The 21,570-nt window shown below is 51.5% G+C and overlaps 2 protein-coding genes across 4 annotated transcripts in view; one reads left to right on the top strand and one right to left on the bottom strand.

Annotated features, from left to right (window-relative positions):
* The window catches only part of RADIL (Rap associating with DIL domain), a 75,727-nt gene extending 60,861 nt beyond the window's left edge, over positions 1–14,866 (top strand). For all 3 annotated transcript variants that reach the window (XM_081839583.1, XM_081839585.1, XM_081839584.1), the window contains 6 exons: positions 758–908; positions 3,433–3,623; positions 8,510–8,924; positions 11,484–11,623; positions 12,622–12,761; positions 12,909–14,866. In XM_081839583.1, coding sequence (XP_081695709.1) covers positions 758–908; positions 3,433–3,623; positions 8,510–8,924; positions 11,484–11,623; positions 12,622–12,761; positions 12,909–13,017 — 1,146 coding nt within the window. In that variant the 3' untranslated portion in view covers positions 13,018–14,866. The remainder of the gene's footprint in view (positions 1–757; positions 909–3,432; positions 3,624–8,509; positions 8,925–11,483; positions 11,624–12,621; positions 12,762–12,908) is intronic.
* A 1,678-nt stretch (positions 14,867–16,544) lies between these two features.
* Positions 16,545–21,570, bottom strand: part of AP5Z1 (adaptor related protein complex 5 subunit zeta 1) — a 28,148-nt gene continuing 23,122 nt past the window's right edge. The window contains exons 16-17 of the mRNA XM_081839679.1: positions 19,503–19,717; positions 16,545–17,186 (exon numbers count right to left, since the gene is read on the bottom strand). Coding sequence (XP_081695805.1) covers positions 16,916–17,186; positions 19,503–19,717 — 486 coding nt within the window. The 3' untranslated portion in view covers positions 16,545–16,915. The remainder of the gene's footprint in view (positions 17,187–19,502; positions 19,718–21,570) is intronic.

The following is a 21,570-nucleotide window of genomic DNA, read 5'->3' as shown; positions in this document are numbered from 1 at the left end:
CCCAATTAACCTCTATCTCTGGAAATTATTGCATAGTCTTTCGGGGTGGTGATGCTCTCCTCCTCCCCTCTCCCCCCTCCCAATTAACCTCTATCTCTGGAAATTATTGCATAACCTTTCTGGGAGGTAATGCTCTCCTCCCCTCCCTCTTCCCTTCTTCCAATTAACCTCTATCTCTGGAAATTTTTGAATAACCTTTATGGGGGGTGATGCTCTCCTGCCCTCCCCCTTCCCCTCAGTGAAGCAGGGGTGGTGGGGCAGGAGGAGGAGGTGTGGAAGTCCTTGACCAGGCATAGGCAAATTCTGCCCTCCAGATGTTTTGAGACTACAATTCCCATCATCCCTGACCACTGGTCCTGTTAGCTAGGGGTGATGGGAGTTGTAGTCCCAAAACATCTGGAGGGCCGAGTTTGCCTATGCCTGGCCTTGACTCTCCACCATCCCAACCCATCTCTCCCTCCTCTGGCACCTGCTCTTTGCTTTCTAATCTTGCAGCTTCTCCTGCCTCTGACCCTCATCTTCCAGGCTCTCCCAGATCACTGATGCCTTCCTCCAAGTCAGTCTCCAACCCCGCTTCTCTCAGTGTCCAGCCAGTCCCCTAGGTCTCAGGTTTGGTCTCTGAAATCTCAGCATCTAAGATCCTCACAATCCCGTGATGTTGGCAGCGCACGTCTGAGGGTGGCGCCAGCCGCCCAGTGATGGCTGTGGGGATCATCCCTCTGCAAAACATCACCCATCCCTCTCTTGCTTTGCTCAGATGACCTGGCCTGTGCTGAGAGCCGAATTCCCTGCCCTCAATCCTGCCCAGCTGCACCACATCCTCACCCAGTACCAGGCCTCGTCCGACATGGGCTGTGTACCAGCCTGGCAGCCCAGCAAGGAGGATAGCCTGGCAGCCTTCAGGACAGGTAAGATCAGCCACAGCCGGGTTTCCCGGCGAGGGATTCTGTTGAGAATCGTGGGGGAATCGTAGAAGGGGAGAGTCAGAAGGGGCAATGGGGGAAATGCTTAAAGAAACAAATGTGTATGCCATGGGTAGGCAACCTAAGGCCCGGGGGCTGGATGCGGCCCAATAGCCTACTAAATCCGGCCCACAGATGGTCGGGGAATCAGCATGTTTTTACATGTGTAGAATGCGTCCTTTTATTTAAAATGCATCTCTGGGTTATTTGTGGGGCCTGCCTGGTGTTTTTACATGAATAGAATGTGTGCTTTTATTTAAAATTCTTCTCTGGGTTATTTGTGGGGCTTAGGAATTTCTTTATCACACCCCCCCCCCAATATAGTCCAGCCCCCCACAAGGTCTAAGGTACAGTGCACCGGCCCCCTGCTGAAAAAGTTTGCTGACTCCGGTACAGTATATGCAGTTCAAATGTCCCCATTTCTCTGCCACTGAAAATGAAATGGGACGGACTTCAGTGCTGATTGGATGCCCACCCCTCGTCACCAATTACATTCCTGCCTTGATGGGGGTTGGACTAGATGACCCTCCGTGTCCCTATGATTCTACGAATCCCTGACACCCCCAAGCAGGGCTGGGGAAGTCCCCTTTCTGAAACCCTCTGCCAGTCTTTCAAAAATACAAAAACACTTCAAAAAAGAAAATCTCATGTCGAGCGAGGACCCAATGCAGCCCTAACCGTGCTTGGTGGGAGGGGGGCACAGATTACTGGCTGATTCTTGTGGGAACAGGGGATGGAACGGAGCGCTCTGGGAAAGGTCGTCACAGCCGAGACCTTGAACGGGAGCACTAACTGCAACATTTTGCTGTGGGTCCCAGGCGTAGCTTCATATTTCATAGGTGAAAGTCATTTTGCAGGGCTGACCAATCCGCTTGGCTCGCTCCCCTGCTCCCCCCCCCCCAGCGCACGTTTTGATTAATGGGAGACGTTTGAGGGGCACATTGCTCAGAGAGAGGCGAGTGCCGCATGCGGTCTTTGCACCGTTTGCGCACAAGGGAAACGGCACCAGCCACAGCCTTTGCATGCGCTCTTGTCTCGGAGCACGGATGCCAATCGTTCCCCACAGAGCTTTTAGGGCGAAAACAGGAGGCTGCTGAAATATCACGGTGGAAACAAGCGTTCCCTGCCAGGAAAGGCAACCTTTTAAATCAACATTTGGGGAATGATTTTGTGTCAAGTACCCAAAGCGGTTGGCAGAGAAGCCTCATCAGTGCCAAAGCAATTAGACTGAAAGATGGAGACAGGGCGGCCGATTTCTGCTTCCTTGGCTGGTTTAGGCGGGGCTAGAAAGTGGTTCTCCCATCCCATGCCAACGGGGCGTGTGTGGTAGCACCCCTCCAAACAGCACAGAGGATTCTGGGGCACATAATAATAATAATAAAATTTTATTTATATCCCGCCCTCCCCAGCCGAAGCCAGGCTCAGAGCGGCTAACAACAATAAAGTAACACAGCATTCTAAAAATCAATTCATTCTAAAATCAATTCAGAATCAAATTAATGGCAACCATTGGGCTAGAGTTCTATGAGGATTACAGAAAGAGGGGGTCACACTGTGCCTTGGCCAAAGGCCTGGTGGAGCAGCTCTGTCTTGCAGGCCCTGTGGAAAGATGTCAAGTCCTGCAGGGCCCTAGTCTCTTGTGACAGAGCATTCCACCAAGTCGGGGCCAGTACTGAAAAGGCCCTGGCCCTAGTTGAGACCAATCTAACCACCTTGCGGCTTGGGACCTCCAAAGTGTTGTTATTTGTGGACCTTAAGGTCCTCCGTGGGGCACACCAGGAGAGGCGGTCCCGTAGGTATGAAGGTCCTAGGCCGTATAGGGCTTTAAAGGGTAAAGGTAAAGGGACCCCTGACCATTAGGTCCAGTCGTGGCCGACTCTGGGGTTGCGGCGCTCATCTCGCTTTACTGGCCAAGGGAGCCGGCATACAGCTTCCGGGTCATGTGGCCAGCATGACTAAACCGCTTCTGGCGAACCAGAGCAGCGCACAGAAACACCGTTTACCTTTCCGACCTATTTATCTACTTGCACTTTGACGTGTTTTCGAACTGCTAGGTGGGCAGGAGCAGGGACTGAGCAACAGGAGCTTACTCCGTCATGGGGATTCGAACCGCCGACCTTCTGATCGGCAAGCCCTAGGTTTTGTGGTTTAATCCACAGCGCCATCCGCGTCCCTTAAAGGTTAAAAACAGCACCCTGTACTCCACTGGGAGCCAGTGCAGCTGGTATAGCACTGGATGAATGTGATGCCGCGGCGAGGACCCTGTAAGGAGTATCGCCATGGGATTCTACACCCGCTGGAGTTTCTGGGTCAGTCTCAAGGGCAGCCCCACGTAGAGCAAATTACAATAATCAAGTCTGGAGGTGACCATTGCATGGATCACAGTGGGACGGGGGGGGGGGCTGTTCTTTCTGGTTGCATCACAAAAACCCAAAACTCACGCATTTGCTTCCGCCACAACGGGCTTTAGATGACATCCTGGAGTCCTTTGACAGCCACCCGCCAATCATGCTGCCCAGTGGAGGGTTCAAGGTAGACCTGGAGGCTGAACACCTGGACGACAATATTTACCAACACTTCCTCTACATCCGCCACTTCCTGTGGAGCTTGCGCAGCAAAAGCCCCCACCCCAGCGACTCGCCCGAAGCGGAGACCCCCAAGGTAAAACTCTTTTGCCTTTCCAGAATCTTGAGGGTTTGGTCTCACATCTTTAAGATGTAAGAAGGGCCGTCGCAGGGAGGGAACCACCAGAGCTAGACCTCAGTGAGAGCCAGTGTGGTGTAGTGGTTAAGAGCGGTAGTCTCGTAATCTGGGGAACCGGGTTCGCGTCTCCGCTCCTCCACATGCAGCTGCTGGGTGACCTTGGGCCAGTCACACTTCCTTGAAGTCTCTCAGCCCCACTCACCCCACAGAGTGTTTGTTGTGGGGGAGGAAGGGAAAGGAGAATGTTAGCCGCTTTGAGACTCCTGAAGGGGAATGAAAGGCGGGATATCAAATCCAAACTCTTCTTCTTCTTCTTCTTCAGTGTCCAGGCTGAACAATGGGGGTGGAGACACTCCTTCAGGTATACTTGGCCGAGGTCGTTTAGGGCTTTAAAGGTCAGCACCAACAACACTTTTGAATTGTGCCCCAAAACGCACTGGGAGCCAATGTAGGTCTTTCAGGACTGGTGTTATATGGTCTCGACAGCCACTCCCAGTCACCAGTCTAGCTGCCGCATTCTGGATTAGTTGTAGTTTCCAGGTCTCATTCAAATGGAGCCCCATGTAGAGCGCATTGCAGTAGTCCAAGCGAGAGATAACCAGAGCATGCACCACTCTGGCGAGAGGAGGAGTTTGGCTTTATCACTACCCAAAGGAGTCTCAAAGCAGCTAACATTCTCCTTTTCCTTCCTCCCCCACAACAAACACTCTGTGAGGTGAGTGAGGCTGAGAGACTTCAGAGAAGTGTGACTAGTCCAAGGTCACCCAGCAGCTGCATGTGGAGGAGCGGGGAAGCGAACCCGGTTCACCAGATTACAAGTCCTCCGCACTTAACCACTACACCACACTGGCTGGTATTTCATGCTAGCTCATCCTGAACTTGGAGGAGAAGCAGGAAGGAAGTACAGCCCAAAAGGAAGTAGTCTAATTTACCAACAAGGAGCTTTTAAGAAAGGAAGAATCAGTGAGGAGAAAGGACAGGTTGCCTTTTCTGTCTGTCGCTCCTCTACCGGTTCAGCTAAATCATTTCATGTGGTGTGGCTTAGTTTACACACCCAATCCTTGCTATGCCTGAGGGCTGTCTGGGCAAGATCCAAAATGATCTTCCCACACAGGGCCATTGAGATCTCCCCTCCACCCCCCTCTGCCCCACGTTTTGCAGAATATGTTGAGAGCTGTTGAGATGGGGGGGATGCATTGGATTGTTTGCAGACCTGTGGATGTGAGATATATCTCACATACACACACACACACACACACACACACACATTTTTCTTGATTTTTTAAACATATTTTTAACATATCAGTTCCAACAGTCATACAACATATCTCACATCTTATACAATATTTTTGACTTCCGTCAACACCTCTGATGATTTTCCATTCTTTATCACTTATTCTGCCTTTTTAAAATTTCCTATTACACTTAATTATCCTTAACTAATCATTCTTTTTGTAGTCTTTCTTGCAATATTTCAAATAATCCACCTTAATCCTTAATCCACCTTCTTGCAGTCCAATTACTTTTCAAATAGTTCATATATTTACTCCAGTCTTCTAAGAATCTCTGGTCCCGCAGCTTTTGAATCCTTCCTGTTAATTTATCTAATTCTGCAGTCTCGGACGTGAGATTTTCAGTGGGGTTCACCCCGCTGGTAGAGAGTTGAGCAAAAGGGCAAGTCTTCCCCCCCCCAATCTGAAATATTGTGGCTCCTTCCGTCGCCCCAGGGCTCACACCCAACCAGCAAACCAGCTGCCGCTGCTGCTGCAAGTCCAACATGAAATCCAGCAGCAGTTCTGAATAATTGAAAACCAGTCGAGGGCTCAAATTCCAAGGTGTCTGCATGTTAAACCCCCACCAGACTTGCGCCTGCACCTGCTCATCACCTTTCCTTCAACACCACCTGCCTGTTTCTGCTGAGTGTCTGCAAAGAAATCTTCCTATAACCTGAATCAGGAAGGACAACAATATTGTCCACCTTCTCCCTGGGGTTGCGGGTTCACCTGGTTGTGAAATCAGCACCCACACATTTTCAGGTCAAGGCAACAAATGCAGTTTGCAGTTCTCCAGTTCAGGGTGTCAGCTGGCCGGCCAGTCCCTTTTGCAAGAGAGTCCATTCCACTCTTGATAATACGATAATCTTTATTGTCATTGTCCCATACAGAACAACGAAATTGAAAAAATCTACATCAGACATTCAAAAACCCACAAGCTTGCTATCCCAGCTATCCCAGCCTGGTTAGCCCCCTAAAAACTCTGATACCCCATAATTAAATACAATATACTCCCACAGAGACTACCTTACACTTTAAAACCAAAATTGCATTTGGATAGAAACTGTTTCGCAGGCAGCTAGTCCTAGTCTTTATAACCCTGGACCTTCTTCCAGAAGGTAGAAGCTGAAAGAGATCATTTCCGGGGTGCGCACTATCCTGCGCTATCTCTGCCGCTTTCTTATGACACCTGGAAGCACAGATTTGATCCAAGGTGGGAAGAGTGCGCCCAGTTATTCTCTCTGCAGTCTTTACAACCCTGGACAGCATTGTTTTTTCCCAGACCGTGCAGCTCCCAAACCACACACAGAGACCATAACTTCCTAACTTCCTGACAGTAAGAGCTGTTTGACAGTGGAATTTGCTGCCAAGGAGTGTGGTGGAGTCTCCTTCTTTGGAGGTCTTTAAGCAGAGGCTTGACAACCATATGTCAGGAGTGCTCTGATGGCGTTTCCTGCTTGGCAGGGGGTTGGACTCGATGGCCCTTGTGGTCTCTTCCAACTCTAGGATTCTATGATTCTAGTCTATGATTCTAGAAGTTAATACACTCTCAACAGTACAGTGGTACCTCGGGTTACATACGCTTCAGGTTACAGACTCCGCTAACCCAGAAATAGTATCTCGGGTTAAGAACTTTGCTTCAGGATGAGAACAGAAATCGTGCTCCAGCGGCACGGCAGCAGCAGGAGGCCCCATTAGCTAAAGTGGTGCTTCAGGGTTAAGAACAGTTTCAGGTTAAGAACCGACCTCCGGAACGAATTAAGTACATAACAAGAGGTACCACTGTACAATGTTAAAATGCCATCAACAGGTCCTTGGAGAAGATTCTCTGTTGCTGCAACTTGGTTCGGAGTAGCGGAAGCTGCGGGAGTTTTGCAAAGCGAGACAAGGGGCGCCACGGTGCTCTGTTTACGCAGGTTGTCGAAATTAGCTTTTCTTCCTGCTGAGTTTTAGTTATTTCAGGTGGAATTGTAATTGCTTTTCTGAGCAGCCCTTAAAGGGCTGTGTCTGACATGCACCAAGGGGAAAAGGGCTCCCTCTGAGTCTGGCAAATCTCTTCCTATCGATGACCCCATGATGGCACCTACTGGGAGCCACCTGCTGGCGCTGGAGACCAACTCCTCCTTGCTTTACCTGATCTCCAATTGCAGCCCTTCCTGGCCTTTATTGAAAGCCTCCCTGGGCTGATGCTTCAGAGAGACAGAAGCCAATGCGAGGGATTAGTGCTAATTCCCTAACCTGAAAGCGAGGGGATGGAAAGACTGCGGAAAGCTCCTTAGCAGGGCTAAGACGGGGAGAGTTAGCCCTCAAACTCGTGGGCATCCAATGAAGGAAGCTGAATGCGGGAAGATTTGGGACGGAGGAAAGCAAGTTCTTCTTCTCACATCTCAAGAGATGAACTGTGGAACTCCCTCCCACCAGAGGTGGATTTCCCTTTCCATGGGTTGTAGAGAGATTAGAACAGGTTAGATGGTGCCTTGCATGTCCTGCATTTTGGGTCCAGACCTTTCCCTCTTCTTCCCATCAAGGAGGATGAGGATGCTTTGAAGGCTCCACTCTTCTGTAGCATCTGGGCTGGCTACCCCTCTGCTACAGAGCCAGGTTCACGGTCCTTGTATTGACAAAGCCCTGAACAACTTAGGGCCTGGATGCCTCAAAGACCACCTGAATCCTTCTATCCCACCCTGGCAGGTTCGTCCGACTACAACATGAAATGCAGCAATTAGTGTCACCAGCCCAGTCCTGTGGAACTCTCTGCCACTGGAGATTCAGCAGGCACCTTCTGTTCCAAATTTTCAATGCCTCCTGGAAACGTTTCTGTTCTGCCAAGTTTACGTGAGCAATTAAGAACAACCAGAATTCAGCGGCCGGGGTGCTCACCAGGGCAAGGCGATTTGAACGTATTGCACCGATCCTGGCCCGACTGCGCTAACTGCCAGTTTCTGGGCCCAAATCAAAGTGCTGTTTTTGACCTATAAAGCCTTAAATGGCTCAGAACCACAACACTTCAAGGACTGCCTCTCCCCATAGCAACCGACCCAGAACCTGAAATTGTCCTGTGGCTGTTCTTCACAAGAGGTCCAGAGGGTGGCAACACGAGAACGGAGCCTTTTCTGCAATGGCTCCCCGCTTGTGGAGGACTCTCCCCAGGAGGCTCACCTGCAGCCTTCATTTTACACCATTAAATGTCAGACAAAAATGTTCCTCTTCTCCCAGGTCTTGGGCTAACTATGCAACCTACGGCCTTTTAAATGTGTTTTCTGGGGGGTTGTATTTTTTCTTTTCCTACTATTATAGCACCTATTTTGTGTTTTATGCCGTTAACCTCCCTGTGGTTTCTTGATGAAGGCTGGTATACACATTTAGTAAATGGCAATAATAACCTCTTCACAATAGTTGGCTGATTTCTGATTTTAATATTCTTTTTTTAATATGGTTTTCATGGTTCTCCTGTATGGCTGTAGTAAACTGCTGCGATAGCTTTCCCCCCATGAATTTCAGGATATAGACGTTTCATATAAGTAAAGGAGAGACTGACGCCTCCCCTTTCCCTGTACCTCCCTGTTAAAGACAGAGGCCATCGGCTGCCAAACCACCCCCCAGGCAGACTCGGAGGCAGAGGTGACGGGGCATTCCTATGCCCGGGCAAACTGGCAGCGCCGCAGACCCGTGAGCTGCGTGGAACCTAGGGCAGTCGGGGGTCCCTCTCCTGTCCCGCCGGGCGCCAACGGTTCCGCCGGGGATAACGAGGCTTGTGAGCTGCGGCTCCAGGACAGCCTCCACCAGCTCCACCTGCAGGCCTCCCAGGGGAAGGGCAGCATCGCATCGGCGCCGGCAGACCCCTCCTGCCTGCTGACCCCGCCCAACACACCTCTGACCTTTGACCCAGCGGGCCTCGAACTCACCCCAGAGGCCACCCCCGGAAAGGCCATGGCAGACCCTCGGAGGAACGGCCTCAGTGGCACCAAAACCACGACACTTGAAGGTAGGAAACGAAGAGCCGCTTTCTGAGGCGAGTTGAACTTTGCAGGAAGGCTGTTATAATAATTGGGAGTGCGTTTCTGCTGAATTATTTTGCTGAGAGTTATTGCAAACTGTTACATTTGAACAGATTATCAAATATAGTGGAACCTCGGTTTTCAAACTTGATCTGTTCCGGAAGACAGTTCGACTTCTGAAGAGTTTGAAAACCGAGGATCAATGGGCTGGCTGCAAAGTCAATGGAGAAAAATGAATAAAGCTGCTCAAAAGCCGTTTTGCTCCCAAAAATTGTTCAAAAACGGAAGCATTCACTTCCGGGTTGTCAGCATTCGGGTTCCAAATTGTTCGGCTTCCGAAGCGTTCAACAACCGAACTTTGTTGTATTTATTAGATCTGTAAGTAACAAAATAACACATCACACTGCAGTAATCTAGTATTGAAGCAGCCAGAACATGAACTGCTTGTGGCCAGGAATGGCCGTAGCTCTCAGACCAGGGACAGAGCTGGCTGCAGAAGCAGCCCCCCAACTGCAAACTTGCTCCTTCAGGGGGAGGGCAACCCCACCCAGGGCAGCCGACGGACCACTTTCTTGGGCACAAGACCAACGCAGTGCCTCCGTCTTGCTAGGATTCAAGCTCTGCTTGTTTTTCTTCACCTATTTCGCCCCTGAATCCACACAGTGATGCTCCGGTGTTTGTGTGGCCTCACCTGGTCTGGACGCTGCGGCGTGCATGGTTTTGGTCTCCCCGTCTCACGTAGCAAGGGATGCTGGTCCCCGTGGCTTAAGCACAAACGCTCCCCAGAACTCTCCAGCAATAAAACAGGAGGGAGGGAGGTTCTAGCATTAGCCTGGGGGTGGGACGCAGGTGGCGCTGTGGGTTAAACCACAGAGCCTAGGACTTGCCAATCAGAAGGTCGGCGGTTCGAATCCCTGCGACGGGGTGAGCTCCCGTTGCTCAGTCCCTGCTCCTGCCAACCTAGCAGTTCAAAAGCACAAAGTACAAGTAGATAAATAGGTACCGCTCCAGCGGGAAGGTAAACGGCGTTTCCATGTGCTGCTCTGGTTCGCCAGAAGCAGCTTAGTCATGCTAGCCACATGACCCGGAAGCTGTCTGTGAACAAACGCCGGCTCCCTCAGCCAATAAAGCAAGATGAGCGCCGCAACCCCAGAGTCGGTCACGACTGGTCCTAATGGTCAGGGGTCCTTGAGTTTTCTACATGTGGGGAGGTTTTTTTCTCTCCCCCCAAAATGGGACCTGCCACCCTGCAGGCTGAAGTGATGCCAACCTCTCAGGAGGCGCTGGTGCACTAGGGCAGATGGGGTGCTGCCTCACCAACCTGCCTGCCCTCTTACTTCAGTAATATCCAAAGGCAACACGCTGACCAAGTACAACAATGCGATGTCAATATAAACTCCTTATGTAATCTCTACAGAACATTAAACAATATGAAATATGCACTCTCTGCAAAACCAAATAAACAGAAATCTTCTAAATCTCTGAAAGTCACAAATTATGCACTCTTGATGGATTTTCTTGAAAACATAGAACCAAATAAACACAAGTCTTATAGGTCTCTGAAAGTCTTTGTGGGCTATGCAAGTCTCTGAGAGAAGCAATAGGTCAGATTCTTATCTGGTGAAAACAAGCTGTAAATATTACTATTAATATTACTATTAATGGAATGTATAGGCCTCCCTTCTCCTGAGGATCCGTCTCAGTGATTCCCTTGTAAAATTCACCAGGGAGGAGGAGGAAGATTGGGGGGCAGATGGGATTAGAATTCTTTGGCTTTGCTTGTCGTTGGCTCTGGCACCCCCTGGTGGTGGGCTCCCTGCCTCCCACCCTACCAGTTGCCTTCTAGGACTCTTGCCTAGGCTTGTTTTGCAAGAGCTATGGCTCACCAGGCAAGCCCATCGGTGGGCAGAGCCTGTCCACGTTGGAATTGCAGCTCCTGGGAGGGAACTGGAGGTAGACGGGAGCCCATTTCAGTTGCCAAATCCTCTCCCAGCCTTCGGCAGCAAAATGCAGAGTGTTACCACCTTGTGCTCCCGCCTGAGTCACTGGGTGGAAGCAGCTGGGAGCCAGCCCTTGCCAAGTCCATTGGCAGCTCCAGCCTTGGGTGGGGCTCAGAGGCTTCTGACGCTTCGCCTCTGAGCTCCCATTTATTTCACAAAAACAGCCGCACTTTGAGGGCTCGCTGCAGCCTGCGCAAGCTCCCAGCGCTGGTTGTGTGCACTTGGTCAGAAGGTCCTTGCAGTTTGTGATTTACAGCCAATTTACCATACTGCTGACAGCAGCAAAAGAGCGTATTGCCCACAGAAATGGGAAAATAAAGACCACTGACCACTGGGTCAGGAAAACCTGGCCAACAATAAAACTTAGATATGAGAGAAACGCTTGCCGGTTCCTCACAGGCGTTTGGTTGGCCACTTTGAGAACATGACGTTGGACTAGATGGGCCCTGGCCCTGATCCAGCAGCCTCTCCTTAAGTTTTCGTATTTAGAAGGTGTTGCTTGCGAGGAACAGACAGGCTCACAAACCGCCTTCCTTCCGACCCCAGGCTCTTCGCCAACGCCCTACGACTTTCCGACGCCAGCCTCTTCGAGCCGCAGCTCGGCCACGGACGATTTTTGCTACGTCTTCATCGTGGAGCTGGAAAAGGGGCCCATCGGCTTGGGAATGGGGCTGATCGACGGCCTGGTGAGTTTCTCGCTCTCCCAGCTTCAGTCGCTTTCGGTCTGCTCCCAAAGAAGGGCTGGTAGGGAAAGCTGCCCAGATGAAGAGGTACACAGCTCCCGCCATCACCACCCCGCCATTGTCCATGCTGGCTGCGGGGACCAAGGGGAATTTGGAGCCCAACAAAATCTGGAGAGCACCCCTACGTGAGCCAGCCCTGGTCCATGCACAGACTAGTATCAGGTCTTCAGGGTTTCAGCCCTGCTTGGAGACACCAGGGATTGACCCTCTGGCATGCAAAGTACACCCCCTGCCCCTGAGCTACATTGAGCTTCTTCCATGTGCTAAAATGGTCCCTGGCCAACTTCTTAGGAAGGCGTCTAGTTGTGTTGCTGCAGATGCACCAGGGAGTTTATTCTCTCTGTGCTCCTTCCAGTGGCCATTCCTCTGTGGGTCACAGCTACGGATGCACAACCCGACTGATTTTCACCAGGCACTGCAGTCGTCTGCAAGGGACAGGGTTGATGTGGTCATGTTAGCAGTAAAATAAATAAGGCGGGTCTTTGGGTGGCGTCAAAAGCCAGGGCAAAGAGGAAGCTGTGCAGTGAAGGCGCCTGGTGCACCTCTCTAGGGAGGGAGACTCCCATAGTGGGGCCGCCGCAGAGAAGGCCCTCTCCTAGGTGGCCGCCCCCTTCTGAGCCTCTGAGGGCAGGGGAAGAGCCAGGAGGGGGTCATACACCGTAGCACCCGAGGGAGTCTGGAGGGGAGAGGTGACCTTTCAGGTCTTTGAATCCTGAGTTGTTTGGGGCGTTAAACACCAACACGAGCCCCTTGAATCGAGCCTGGAAACAAACTGCCAACCAGTTGCAGGAAGAGATGGCAAGATGGCAGCCCAGGAGTTTCCCAGTGTGACCGTCCAACAGTGGGCTGCTGCAAACGCCTCCATCCATCGGCGAGAGCGCTGGCGTTGACCTCTCTGCTGACTCCCGCTTTCCCTTCTCTCCCCCCCCCATCCTCTTCAGCACACGCCCCTGAACTCCCCTGGGATCTACATCCGGACCCTGATCCACGACAGCCCTGCAGCAGCTGACGGCAGGCTCTCCATTGGGGACCGGATCCTGGCTGTCAACGGCACGAGCCTCATTGGCTCTGATTACCAGAGGTAGGGAAAGAGGAGGGAGGCTTAGTGGGGGGGGGGAGGAGAGGGGCTGCAAGGTGGACCCCCGATTATGTGGCTCAGCGGAAGGCCGCATCCTGCCTTCTCGCTCTCGCCCACTCCTTCTGATGGGCTCTCCCCTTCTTCTTTCAGTGCCGTCGACCTCATCCGATCGGGGGGCAAGAAGCTGCGCTTCCTGGTGGCCAAATCGGACCTGGAGGCTGCCAAGAAAATCAGCTTCAGCTCCTCACCTTCCCCTTAAAATAGAAGAGGTGCCTCCGAAACAGCTCTCCTGGGTTCTCCAACAGCTCAAGCTGCATCAGGCACAAGGGATCGGGGCCGTGGGCATAGCCTAGGGAGACTTCTTGCAATGGGGCATCCCGGCCGCAGGCTCCCACCAGCTCCTCGGAAGTGCCTGCAGGCGGCAACATCAGACTATGCTGGCCTCAAAAGCAAACTCTGCTCTCCCAGCTCTGGAACCGTCAAGATGGTTTGAATTGCTGCGGTCTCAGAGCCAAAGGCTGGGCTTTGCTCTTGCAGACATCAGGTGCCAACAGCTAGCGACTTAAAGAGAGGCGGCACTGCCCCATTGTGGCCGCCTGCACTCATTGCAACTGGAGAATTTCGAGACCAGCTGTTTGTGCACCCAGCATGGATGGGACCTTAGCCTTGCAGCAACATCCCAAGCCCTCGACTGCTGCCTCCCTGTCTCTGCTGCAAAAACACCTGGGAGAAAATGAGCTTGTTATCGCTTAATTACCTGCTAATGCACAGGCCCAGGGGGAAGAAACTGTCGTGGGCAAGCTATGTTGAGGGTGCACAGTAAGGCAGGGTGGGGAGCCCACACAGCATGACCGGTTTCTCTGCCCTGGGTGCCACAACTATGACACAGTACATGTGCAGGACGAGAGGTGGGAAGCACTGCCCCGGAGCCTGACTCTCACTCGCTGCTGCTGAACTACAGTTCCCATCATCCTGACAGGGGCTGATGGGAGTCAGAGTCCGCAGGATGCCCAAGGCCTGGAGAAAGGGAGAAAAGCTAAACCCACGAAGTCCCAGAGAGGGGAAATGGATGTCAGGCAACAGAGAGAGATGGGAGGCTGGGGACATGTTCCAGATGGGCAGGGTATAAATAAAATTATTATTAAAGGGGCCTCACAGCCAGCCCCTCCCCTCCCCATTTATGGCTATTGGCCACCCCAAATGCACACCTCTATCAAACCTAAGACCCAGTGATGGACAGACACGGGAACTTTAGCGGATGGCCCTAAATCTGGCAGGATTCCTCCAGATTTGCTGGGCTGTCTCAACACCTGCTTAAGAAGCACATGAGAGAGCCATGCCAGCTGCAACAGACCTAGTCTAAGTCTCCAAGCCCAGGAGCCTCTCTCTGAGTCGCGGCTGGGCAAGATGCCTTCTTCAGGGAGCTTGCAAGGACGACCGTGAAGGCAGCCGCTCTCCCTGCAGCCAGCATTCAGCAGCTCAACTGCCTCTGAGCACGGAAGTTCAACAGGGCTGCTGTAGCCAATAGCCAATCCATCTTCCTCGAATGAACTTGGCCCTTTTCAAATGGACAGGCTCTTGCCACGTCACACGGCAGTTCAACTTAGTACGGCCGCAAGAGCTACACTGCCCATCATCCTTTGTGTGCCGGGTGGCAGATCAGAAAAAGAAGCCAAAATACGCCAATGATTCAAGCAAAGTTTCATCAGTGGTCCCATTCACGCAGGGAGACTTTATCTCATTTACACAGGACCTCCTCCAATACCCCGATGAATAGGAGAAGCTTCCGTTTTCTAGGCGAACAGTATTAAAGCAGCATTTATCTCAAGCCGAAAGACAAACATTTTCAATCCCTTCTGCCGGGATGAATGTCCTCGGTTCACTGGGCTGAAAGACAGCTGTTTTTCACCCTGGATTGAGGAATGGCGACAACCTTTGTTTGTTAATACTGTGCATCTTTTTTAAAAATAATAATAATGTATATATAGTTACAGTATTGCAGGCGATGTGATAAAGAACAAGGCCAGGGACAAAGGGCCGGTATGTCCAAGGTCCTTTCCTCTGGGTTAAATAACTGGATACAGTAAAACTAGCAACTGTTTTAACAAGGGTTGGCAGCCGTGTCTCATTCTGGGCTCTGTGTTCATTTTTGCAAAGGGGAAGGCAAAGGAGTGCCGGGAAGGGGAACACCATTCACACACTCAAGAGGCGCACAGTTGCAGAGCAGGCTGGGGCAACTTATGGGGAGGTTACATTCACAGCGGTTCGTGCACAAAGGCAGAATTGCCCCCAGTCCGGAAAATGCCCAGTGCAACTATCCCTACCATATAGCGCCCTGGAAATGTCAGCAAGGACACTGGAAGGCTGCGAGGGGCCTTGCACGCCCTTCCCAGAGCCTGGTGTCAGCAAGACGGGGGGCCTGAAAATGCCTCCCGCCAGAGGAAAACTCAGTGCGGAAAGAGATGCTGGGCCAGATGGGCCACTGGCCTGATACCGGCAGCTATTATTAGGTTGCACTATATCAGAGGTGGGTGGCGCTGCGGTCTAAACCACAGAGCCCAGGGCTTGCTGATCAGAAGGTCAGCCGTTTGAATCCCCGCAACGGGGTGAGCTCCCGTTGTTCAGTCCCAGCTCCTGCCAACCTAGCAGTTCAAAAGCACATCAAAGTGCAAGTAGATAAATAGGTACCACTCCGGCAGGAAGGTAAACAGCATTTCCGTGTGCTGCTCTGGTTCGCCAGAAGCGGCTTAGTCCTGCTGGCCACATGACCCGGAAGCTGTACGTCAGCTCCCTCGGCCAATAAAGCAAGATGAGCGCTACAACCCCGGAGTCGGCCACGACTGGACCTAACGGTCAGGGGTCCCTTTACCTTTACATCACAGGTAAAAGGTTGGACACGGGTGGCGCTGTGGTCTAAACCACTGAGCTATTTGGGCTTGCTGATCAGAAGGTCGGCGGTTCGAATCCCCAGGACGGGGTGAGCTCCTGTTGCTCGGTCCCTGCTCCTGCCAACCTAGCAGTTCGAAAGCACACAGTGCAAATAGATAAATAGGTACCGCTCCGGCGAGAAGGTAAACAGCGCTTCTGTGCGCTCTGGCTTCCAACATGGTTTCTCGTTGCACCAGAAGTGGTTTAGTCCTGCTGGCCACATGACTTGGAAAGCTGTCTGTGGACAAATTGCGACTCCCTCAGCCTGAAAGCAAGATGAGCGCCACAACCCCCCAGTCGCCTTTGACTGGACTTAACCATCCAGGGGTCCTTTACCTTTTACTCTATCAGACCATCTATATAGCTCTGCATTGCTGAGAATCGCAGCTGGGCAGAGGGGTCTTGGGCGCAGCTCCTGCTTGCAGGCTCCCCATCGGGGCATCTGGTCGGCCATGCTGAGAACAGGATGCTGGACTAGAGGGCCAACTGGCCTGATCCAGCAGGCCCTTCTGGTGTTCTGCTGAGGTCAAAGCCATTAACACTGATTGGCAATGGCTCTCCTGGGTTTCAGGCTGGGAGCCTGCAGATGCTAAGGACTGCACCTGACACCTTCAGCTGGGCTGAAACCCCTGACTTTTCTGAATTGGCTCAAGCTGAGGAGAGTTGGGGGAAAGGAATGGGGGACTGGCTCAGAGTTGCCCGTGGGGCTAGCTGAGAGTGCAGAAACACCCCAAACCCTTTGCTGCTCCAAGGGAGTCCAGAGACTCAGACCCCAAAGATGGAGCTGGGAGACTTCTGCCCCTGGAAGTCTGCTTTCTGAGGCAGCAGATCAAGGAGCAAGCCTGCACTGCGCCTGGCTATGCCAAATCAACATTTTATTCATAGGAAAGCCCAGATCCAACAATACTGATTACAGGGTTGCGGAAAGAAGTCTGCAAACTGTTTGCCCAGTTACAAGCACAGGACAGGCCAATTGGAGCACCTGAGAAGTCAGAGAAGGGAGTCAGAATCCCCCCGAAAAATGGGGAAGGCAAAAATAAAACTGGTTTTCGAAAAGGAAATTGTTCGACTTGACTAATTTCATTCCTTCGCCCACAAACCTTCCCTAGAGAGACTCCCTCCACCCTGTTGGTGGGGGGTTCCTGTCCCACACCCTCCCAAACTCTGCTTATGCCTCTGGCAGCCCCCACAGCCAACAGTCCTTGACAATACGTTTCCATCTGAAGGACTCAGCCAGGAACGGAGCTTGCACCCCTCTCCAGAATCTGGCTGGCCACCTTCATGGCGAGAGGCAGGGAAACGTTTGTGTCGCGGTGGAACCGGGGGCTCGAGACCTCGGGGGACGGGGTCAGCACAAACTGAGCCACGCTGGGCATCTTCAGCAAGTTCATCAGCTCCGTGGCCCGGGTCAGGATGGCCTCAGCGTCCTCGGGGCTGTAGGTGGAGGAGACGGCTGGGTTCTGGATGAAGGTCCGCATCTTGGACAAAAAGAGGGACACCCTGTGGGGAGACATGGGGAGAAGAGCAGGGCTGAGCCACCTCGCAGGGGGGGGGGGAAGGAGAGCACCCCTCACTCCCCGAGGTTTTGGGGCAGGGAGAAACAGGTTTCCTGCTGGAGTCACTGGGGCTGTGGGCTCCAAACCTGGTCACCTGCCATCTCCAACATATCCTGCGCACCTCACCCAGGTAAGGGGTTCTGGGGAAGTTAAGAAAAGTGTTTTGGGGGGGAGGCAAAGGAAGTATTTCACACTAGCAAATAGCTGAACTACGGAACTCACTGCCACAAGAGGCAGTGATGGCCATTAATGTGGGGTTAGGCAAACTAGGCAAGGCTAATAATGGGTACTAACCATGGTTAAACCACAGAGCCTAGGGCTTGCCGATCGGATGGTTGGCGGTTCGAATCCCCCCCCGACGGGATGAGCTCCCATTGCTCGGTCCCTGCTCCTGTCAACTTAGCAGTTCGAAAGCACGAAGTGCAAGTAGATAAATAGGTACCACTCCAGTGGGAAGGTAAATGGCGTTTCCATGCACTGCTCTGGTTCGCCAGAAGCGGCTCAGTCATGCTGGCCACATGACCTGGAAGCTGTATGCCGGCTCCCTCGGCCAGTAAAGCAAGATGAGCGCCGCAACCCCAGAGTCGTCCGTGACTGGGCCTAATGGTCAGGGGTCCCTTTACCTTGACCCATGGTGGCTGTGCTGGTTTGCCCCAGACTACCAGCCACTGGGAAATGTGACTGGGGAGAGAGCACCTCTGTGTTCATGCAGGTTTCCCATCCACTGTGGGGACCGGCTGCTGGGCGAGATGGGCTTTGGCCAGACTGAGCAGCCAGGCTCCTCTGAGGTTCTAAGGACCAGAACTGAGTTGGGAGGGAGGACTCGGGTCCAAAATCCTACGAAGCAATTCAGTGGCCCCACCTGTCAGTCCAACAGGGTCTCATTCGGGATGGCAGGTTCAAGCTTTGCAGGGGGAACTTTGTATTTCACCGTGGAAAATGGCAGCAGCTCAGCCAGGCCAAGGAAAAGGCCAAGGAATGGAGGGCCTCTGAGCAGAGGCTCAGCCCAGGAATTGGTGGACAGAATCATGGGCGCAAGCTTTATTGCAGCAAAACCCCACAAGTTTCTGGCAATTTTGGGGGAGGGAATTTGAAGCTGTTGCTATTGCTTTGACAATTGGGAGGCAAAAATCCTTGCAAACCACCTGCCACTAAAGCCAGATCTGGTACTCTGGTACCGACCAGCCAGTAGGGCTGTGTCACTGACCAGGCTTTGCTGCCGGCAACCAAGAGGGGGAGAGACAAGGCACTACCTAAGATGCTGGGACTTTTCACATCAGCACTCCCCAACCTGGGTGGCTGATGGAAGTGATACTCCAAAACAGGGGTAGGCAACCTAAGGCGTGGGGGCCAGATCCAGCCCAATTGCCTTCTAAATCTGGCTTGTGGGCGGTCAGCGGGTTTTTACATGAGTTGAATGTGTCCTTTCATTTGAAATGCATCTCCGGGTTATTTGTGGGGCATAGGAATTCGTTCATTCCCCCCCCCCCCAATATGGTGTGGCCCACCAAATGGTCTGAGGAACAGTGGACCGGCCCACGGCTGAAAAAGGTTGCTGATCCCTGCTCCAAAACATCTGGCCCAGGCTGGGGAAAGCTGCTGTCCTTTCAAGGGGTGGGTACTTCCCCACCAAACTGTACCCCAACCATATCAAGCTGGTGTGTAGGGCACAATATATTGCCAGGTCAAACATTATGAAAGCGAGATCACAGTATGGACTTCAAACTTGTTTTGGACAATATATCAAAATATCAACCAAAACCAGTTTGAAGTCCATAATGTGGTATCGCTTTCATCATTTTTGTCCTGGCAATATATGAAGAAGAAGAAGAAGAAGAAGAAGAAGAAGAAGAAGAAGAAGAAGAAGAAGAAGAAGAAGAAGAATTTTATTTGTACCCTGTCCATCTGGCTGGGGGCATAGCTATGCAAAAATCACAATGTGGGGGGAAACATGAAATCAGCCAATGCCTCACTCGATTCCTGCAAACAGGGAGCAGCGAATCACAAGAGCAGGCACTGGCAGAAATCACGCAGCAGGAAAAACTGTGAAGCCAGCCAACGCCTCTCCATAGCTCCATCCTTACACCGTGATATATTGGTACGACGAGACGTTTAGCTGGCGACATATCACAATGTTGAAAACCAGATGTCGCCCAGCCCTAACAGATGTCCTCGTCAGTTCTTACCAGGTGCGCATACGCAAACCAAAGTGGATGTTCAGTCCTGCTTCCCCCCCCCCATCTCCCCCCCGGGTTCAAACCTTGGGATCAAGTCCTGGCTGCGAGATGCCAGCTTGGTGAGCGCAGTCATGAGGACGGCGATGGCGCGAGGAGAGTATTTGGGGATGGTGGCCAAGGGCCGCAGCTGGGTGATCTCAAAGAGCATGGCCTCAAGGACTTCGAAGAACCTGTTGATCTGCTCCACCGTGCACCGCTTGTCGTGCGATACGGACGCGTACTCGCCAATGGTCCACACCTGTGGGAAGGCACACTCCTTCATAGGGGGGGCATATGTACCTCATTACCTCACAGAGGGCTAGAAACGTGAGAGGGAAGCAGCAGAGAAAGCCTGAGGGACCCTAGGGGTGGGCGAACTAACCAGAAATCGACTCACCTGTACCTGGTGCCGCCTCCTCTTTCCCTGGCCAGGGAGAGAACAGCAGTTCTCCTTAGAAGAAAGGGAGAAGACTCTGCTGGCTGAAACCAGGAGGAGTTTTCGGAGGGTAAGAGCTGTTTTGACAGCAGAACCAACTTCCTAGGAAGGTGGAGGTGCTCTCCTTCCTTGGAGGTTTTTAAACAAAGGTCGAGTGGCCATCTGTCAGGCGTGCTTTCGTTACGATTCCTACACTGTTGGACTAAATTACTCTTGGGGTCTCTTCAAACTTCAAACTCCACAATTCTATGATTCTCACTCTCCTGGGCCTCAGGCATAACTCTGCAGCACATTCTGCCCGGAAACTGAGGTCCAGCTCCGAGGGCCTTCTGGTGGTTCCCTCGCTGCGAGAAGCCAAGTTACAGGGAACCAGGCAGAGGGCCTTCTCAGTGGTGGCACCCACCCTGTGGAATGCCCTCCCACCAGTTGTCAAAGAGGAAAACAACTATCAGACTTGTAGAAGACATCTGACGGCAGCCCTGTTTAGGGAAGCTTTTAATGTTAAATAGATTATTGTATTTTAATATTCTGTTGGAAGCCACCCAGAGTGGCTGGGGAAACTCAGCCAGATGGGCGGGTTATAAATAAATAATAATTATTATTATTAGTCAGAAGAGGTACAAGCAGTCCTCATTTTAGTGTGCTGCATAAATAACAAACTGCCTTTTGGCTCCTTCTGAACTGAACAATAGGGTGTAAATAAAAATGGGGGCTAGAACTGAGAAGACCCTGGGTCAAAGCCCCACTCAATCTTCCCTCTCTCCCCACACCTTACCTCACCTTAAGGGGTTTTGTTTGGACAAAATAGGAGAGGGGGGCCCACCTTAGGTTCTTGGGGAGAATGGTGGGATTTAAATAATAAGTCAACTAATTGTGGTCTAAACTCAGTAGTTTAAATTGTTCCGTAACTCCAAAAGGGTCCGCTATCTTCTGGTTATTTAAGACATTTTTGCTCCATTCCTTTTTTTAAGTGATGCAGCTTGCAAAATCGAGATAGGTGCATTTCCCAAATTCTGTTGGAAATCAACATGTAACAGCTGGAGAATGTACAAAAATGCAGTTAAGACATGCACATTCCAAACAGCCCGTTGAGGGTTCTGCACATCGACCTGAATCCCCAACTGCGTACACACACAATTCCTTCTTCAGGAACAGATTATGTGCACATTTTCCATGAGGTCAGGTGAATCGGCATGTAAAATAACAACTTCAACCAAAGTAAAAGTTAATGTGATAAAAAAAAACCTGGCAAGGAGTAAATTAACACCTGGTCAATGTTCTGCTAAAACCACCGGCAGAAATTTAGCCTTGTACCTAAAAGATGCCAGATTAATTTATCTGGGGAGGGAATTCCACAGCAAACACAAGTTGGTGAATGGATGAAAAACTGGCAATGGTTCAGCTGAGTGGATCAAAGAAGAAACAACTTAGAAGCTGGACCACAGATTCCCCCATCCCTGTTTTGAATTATTATTATTATTATTATTATTATTATTATTATTATTATTATTATTTATACCCCGTCCTCCCCAGCCAAGACCAGGCTCAGAGCGGCTAACACCAGGTAAAAACAATTGATTAAAATACAACTTAAAAACAACATTAAAATACAACATTAAAATGCAGCCTCATTTCAATGGAAACTCAAATCAAAAGCTTTTGGGGGGATGAAAACG

The sequence above is a fragment of the Podarcis erhardii genome (genome assembly GCF_964252035.2).
Source record: "Podarcis erhardii genome assembly, chromosome: 14".
Classification (NCBI taxonomy): Eukaryota; Metazoa; Chordata; class Lepidosauria; order Squamata; family Lacertidae; genus Podarcis; species Podarcis erhardii.
The sequence above is the reverse complement of the archived record's forward strand: the minus strand, read 5'-3'. Positions and strand labels throughout refer to the sequence as shown.